The sequence below is a fragment of the Misgurnus anguillicaudatus genome, chromosome 18 (assembly GCF_027580225.2).
Source record: "Misgurnus anguillicaudatus chromosome 18, ASM2758022v2, whole genome shotgun sequence".
In the NCBI taxonomy this organism is placed as follows: Eukaryota; Metazoa; Chordata; class Actinopteri; order Cypriniformes; family Cobitidae; genus Misgurnus; species Misgurnus anguillicaudatus.
The window spans coordinates 15,067,382-15,073,433 of NC_073354.2; the positions used below are offsets into that span (position 1 = coordinate 15,067,382).

The 6,052-nt window shown below is 34.3% G+C and overlaps 1 protein-coding gene across 4 annotated transcripts in view; it reads left to right on the forward strand.

Moving 5' to 3' along the window:
* The window catches only part of LOC129429392 (tumor necrosis factor alpha-induced protein 2), a 35,125-nt gene extending 32,385 nt beyond the window's left edge, over positions 1–2,740 (forward strand). For all 4 annotated transcript variants that reach the window (XM_073855922.1, XM_055186041.2, XM_055186042.2 and 1 more), the window contains 2 exons: positions 592–713; positions 1,006–2,740. In XM_073855922.1, the coding sequence (XP_073712023.1) occupies positions 592–713; positions 1,006–1,189 (306 nt within the window). In that variant the 3' untranslated portion in view covers positions 1,190–2,740. The remainder of the gene's footprint in view (positions 1–591; positions 714–1,005) is intronic.
* The last annotated feature ends 3,312 nt before the right edge of the window (positions 2,741–6,052 follow it).

Below are 6,052 nucleotides of genomic sequence, written 5' to 3' on the forward strand. Positions count from 1 at the left end.
ACCACATGTACAGACTCCATATGTGGAATGTGAAAAAGTTTTTCCTTTGGTGCTAAGTTAAAAGAGTCACACAAAAAATATTCACCCTTGTCTCAATTCCAATGAAGTTTAATTTTTGTTTCCAAGCATATATTGAATTGTGGAAAAACATAAAACCAATGGAAAGTTGGTGTAAAGAGCACAGTATTGCATAAACACACACTGTATTAAAAATATACTGGTAATTTTCTGCCAGCTAATTCCATGCTTCACATAGAAGAACCATTTTTGTTTAAATGATTCTAGAACCTTCAACATCTGAAGAACCTTGTGGTGAAAAAAGGTTCTTACAAATAGGTAAGAAATAGTCCATTAAAGACCACAAATTGAATGATTCTTTGAGGAACCAAAAATGGTTCTTCTATGGCTTTCAAGCACCTTTATTTTTAGCAGTGTATATGTTAATTTTACAGACATTTCCGTTAACCTCCAAGTCCCAACTCAAAGTGTAAATTCAAAATACAGCAAATCAGCTGTAAAAGGCAATATGGAAAATTCAGAGTGCAGTATGTTTATGTACTTTTCTAAATAAATTGTTATTCTCTTGACAAGGGGTCCGATGAGAAATGGCTTTCTGAAATACTGCCAAGATTATCTGAGATCCTGAGACTTCAAGACCCTGGGAGCCTGAAACTTGAGATAGTGACACTAGCAAGAATCTATCCTGACCTGAGGTATAAGTTTATTAAATCATTTTCACATCACAACTTTAACCTCTATACTTAAAGGAATATTCCACTTTTATAAAAATAAAATTTACATCCAAGTTGTTTATGTCTTTATTTGTTTAGTCAAGTTTATGGGGCGAGTAAATAATCAGGATTTTTTTAATGAAAGTGGAATATTCCTTTAAACAAACTACACTCAAATGCTCTACCCCTCTAACCCCTTTTGCCTTTAGTCATTATGTTTACGAATCGTAAGATGTTTGCTTTATTAATCATTTTTGTTTTCATTCTCTGCTAGTCAGCAACATGTTGTTGCTGTCTTAAAGCTGAAAAGCAACCTATCAAGCTCGGATCTGTGTGGGATCAAAGATTGTTTGCTTGAGAACAGGGACCAGCAGGATGATCACTCCTCACCTTCTTTCTTTTCCAAAGTTATTGTGAAGAAAAAAATCAGCCATCCTCTTCTTTCTTTTCCAAAGTAATTGTGAAAAAAAATCTTATAAGTGTGCTGTTTTATCTGTACATAAATGTGACACACATATCAGTATTGAGGCATTTAATGCATTGAGTATGTCATTTAAAATCTGTTTACTCAGTATGTGTAGCGATATTTGGCCTTACATTATTGGGTTCGGGTGCCAGGGGTAAAAACCACCACAGTAACTATTCCATTTTACTGATATAAACTATATTATTAGGCTTAATATTAAATTGGATATAAAAAACAACAAAGAAGTAGCTTATAGAGCTCGGGAATCTGACTTCACCGACGAAATGCAATGTTTTGGTCAGGTAGTTGCGTTGGACGCTGTGTAGACTGGTAAAGTAGCTGCCAAAGATGGCATTTTACGGACTAAAAGACGTTTAAAGGAACAGTATGTAGGATTGTGGCCAAAACTGGTATTGCAATAACAAAACTAGTGGCTAAAACTGGTACTGCAATCATACAACTGGTGGCCAATACACAACATGACAACATAAACATCAGTTGAGGGCTGCAACTCCACTTTTTAAATGACAATATCCTGGCCAGACCACTGTTGTGAGTGATATAAGTATTTGAAATGAAAATTATTTCTTAATGTCTAGTGACATATCAGGGCCATTTTATGATTAATTGATATAAATTTCTTACATACTGTTCCTTTAAATAGCGAAAACTCTTGATGTGTAAATAACTGTCATAACCGCAGTCACGATCGGCCTAGAAAGTTAAAGGTATAGCGGAGGATTTTTTCCAATTTTAGAAAAGAACTGCCTTCTCCACTTTTTAAAAAAATCCTCCCGGAAACAGAAAATCCTCCGCAATACCTTTGAGTTAATCCTAAAAGTGCGATTTATTTTCCGCTTTCTCGGTTACAGTAACTTACGCTGAAACTTAGATATCCGAGTTAACAAAACAGCAACGCATGGATAGCAGAAGACAAAAAATAATAACCTTCAGTATTTCCCGAAACATGTTTTTTTCACAGCGTTATTCACTGATATCAAGCTGGACAGATATCAGAGATTAATGAAGCCACACCGTTAGATTTTTTTTACTATTTTGTATATTCACATTCTATGTATATTCACATTCTATTCATATTCTGTATATACCCATAGTAATATATCTATTTATTGTATACCTGTACATACATCTATTCTGCACTACTACTATCTGGACTTTTGGTTAGATGCTACATTTCATTGCCTTGTTTACATGTGCAATGACAATAAAGTAATAAATAAACAATAAATCAAATCTAAATCCTAAGGCCAAAATTATGTCTTTTTTTGTTTAATTAGCGTTAGATATACGTTCGATGCATTAATATTGCTTAATTTGGCCACATACTAATTCTCCGTTGCTACATACTAGAGAAGCGTCTCCTGTCACGCGCGTAGCATAAAACATGGCGGAATGCCGTGAATGATGTCGTGCGCGATGACGTATTGACGTCGATTCCCGAGCTCTATACTCGTGTATTTGATCTTCAATTGATTGCAATGTCAATTAATACATGAGCAAGCATTAAAAGAAAAAAAAATAAGTCCAGCATAATAATAGACTCCACACTTTAATAGACCTTCTTGGTAATATTTATAGCATTTAATTTTAAGGTGTAAAATTTATTTTATTGCAGTTTTTTGCAGACGCTGGGACACATTTCTCAATATTTGGGTCACTTTTGCAAAACTCTTCACACAGTTCTCCTAACAAACTTTCAGCTTGGCAAAGCAGTTCATTTCACATTCAAAATGCACTACAACTACCAAAACACTTTATTCAGGTCTCAAATCAACTCATTCTTCCAGAACACAAAGGTTGACATCCCATAAACACACTTTGTCACCCTCAAAACAATGACCTAAAAAACACTAACAACATGTAGCATTATACAATGTTTTCTCTGTTTATAATTCACTGCAATATATGTTACTGGAATGAATCAGACATGATGCAGAATTCTTCAATATTTTATTTAGTTTATTTTTAGTTTTTTGCACTCCAAGTAATTCCAAAATACAAGAATTTGTATACACACCATCCACTGATACAGATATAATAGTAATGCTAAGCTAGTCTTCTCCATTTGGCCAATTCTTATTATAGCATTTATTTTTAAGATTTAAAATATATGTCATTAAAATATTACTGTAGAAATGTAGCAAATTACTGTCTTATTCAGTTTTTTATTATGTTATTGTTTTGAACATAAGTTTAACAGTTTTGAAAACAGAATGTAAGCGTGTGCAAATTGGCCTGTATGTATAAAGAGTTTTGGCAGTTGTTGTGTCTGAGTGAGAAAAGAATTCATGAAATTTGAGAAATTTAGTCATTGAATGCATTTTGTGCCAAACCAATGATAATTGATCCTCAGTTTATCCCACATAGACTTCTGTTGTGCTCACTGTGTGAGGAGTTTTGCAGGGGTGACCGAACTGTTGAGGGATGTGTCCTAGCGTCTGTTAAAAACTGTAACATATGTGCTTTGCATAGACCTCAAAACATCAACAGATCTAAACATTACCCTATTTTTAGCGACACACTCACTCTCTCAAGTTCAATAAACATATCGCTCATGTCTGACTAATAATGAGGTTCATTCTCTCTCCACATAACTTTACAAAGTTCTCATAAAGACAAGATACCTCTCTGTCCTAGGGATCGGCAGCATTGACTCCTCACTTTCTCGCATTAACATTATAAATACACTCGCTCCACGGCACCAGCCTAAGGTCTCCTTAATACAAAACATATGAAGTTAAATGGAAAATCTCAAAGGCACTTTATAGTGATATTGACACTTTGGTGTACACTGTCGATGTCCTCAGACCATCTTAGGAGATTCTCTGAGCTTAGTTCAGTTTAATTTGCATACTAGTGAATGCAAAACTCTTACGTTTATTTGTCTGATATTTCAGATAAGCTGTATAAATCGACATTGAGACGTGAGTTGATTTCATAGAAATGCTTGTCTATTATGTGTTTGTCTAAAGTCTTTAATCTGTATTGTTTGTGTATATTGCAATTTTACACATACATACTGTATAATATTGTACAAGTGCCCTTCATGAGTATTGGGACAATACAGGCAACATTTCTCTGTTTGTTGTGGAGTCAAGAAATGTCTAAACATTAAAAGATGAATATGAGAGAAAAGTACAGAATGTCACATGTATTTTTTCACCTGTATTACAGTTTTTACCAATTGCTTACATACATTTTCAAAACTAAGTCTTTTTTTTCAAAACTCTACACACAATTCTCAAAACTGCACACACAAAATGCAAAATAGCTCACAACTCCTTCAAAATGCAACACTGCATTTAAAATGTCACAAACACATGTCAGAATCAAGCATTTGCTGTTGTATACATTAGCATATAAACATGTAAACCAAAAGTATATTCTTTACAGTAGAATACAGTACATTGTGTGTGGGGTCCCGGTCCAGGAATTGGCAGGGGGTGGGGTGCAGATTGACAAAACAGGTAATCTGACCTTTGACCTATTTATAGGCCTATCTATACCACTGTAAAGTAAAGCAGTGATTAGTTAGTGATCAGTTAAGCAATAAGTGTTTGCACATGTGAGGATTGTGTCTGTGTGACCTGTTGAATAAGTGTAGCATTTTGATTGGCTGTGTTTGGAAAAGAAAAGCAAATGACTTCCTCATAGATCTTTGTGTTTTAGGTAGAGAATTGTGTGTAGTGTTTTGAAAAAAGTGTTTTATGCAATTGAAAACTGAGTCAAAGACTGAGAAATAGCTTATGGTTTTGAAGATTTGGCATGTAGTTTTGCACTTTGAGTGAGATGTTTCAAAAATCGTGTGACATGAAAAGATTTTGTGTGTAAGCAATCGTAAAAAACTGTAATGTGGGCATATTGAGACCATTGGCTCAGAAGTGTTAAGTGGTAAGACATTCTGTACTTTTTATATTCATCTTACCAATTTGTCTCCACAGACTCCACAGTCTTTACTGTCCTGTTTTGTTTTGTTTAAACACTGGGCGTATTCCATCCTGTAAGGGTATTAAAAACACTTGTTTTGAATAAAGGGCACGATTAAAGTGTTTACCGTGGTTTAAAAGTGTTTTTGTTTTGTTAAAGCCATTCACATATAGGGATTCCCATGTACCGTCTCCACATGCCACCCTGGCAAGACCTCTTGCCACCCCTTTAATTTAAATATGGTAGACGATGATGTATATAAAATAAAATATGCCTGGTTATTGTTTTTCACCCATGATATGTAACCTTTGTAAATAACTAGCTTACAGTTTTTTACAGACGCTAGGACACATTTCTCAATACTTAGGTCACTTTTGCAAAACTCTTCACACAGTTCTCCTAACCAACTTTCAGCTTGGCAAAGCAGTTCATTTCACATTCAAAATGCACTACAACTACCAAAACACTATATTCAGGTCTCAAATCAACTCATTCTTCCAGAACGCTAGCAAAGGTTGACAGCCGACCAACACACTTTGTCACCCACAAAACGATGACCTAAAAAACACTTAGAACATGTAGCATTATACAATGTTTTCTTGTGTAAAACAAGGATGCATCTCTGTTATAACTCACTGCAATATATGTTACTGGAATGAATCAGACATGATGCAGAATTCGTCAATATTTTATGTAGTTTATTTTTTTCCACTGCATAATTCCAAAAAGCAAGAATTTGTACCATCCACTGATACAGATAGTAATGCTAATCTAATTGGATGTGGACAGCTGTGGCTGGTCCAATTGTCCAATTGTTTTCATAGCATTTAATTTTAAGATTTTAAATATATTTAATTAAAATATTACTGTAGAAATGTAGCAAATTGCTGTCTAATTCAATTTTGTA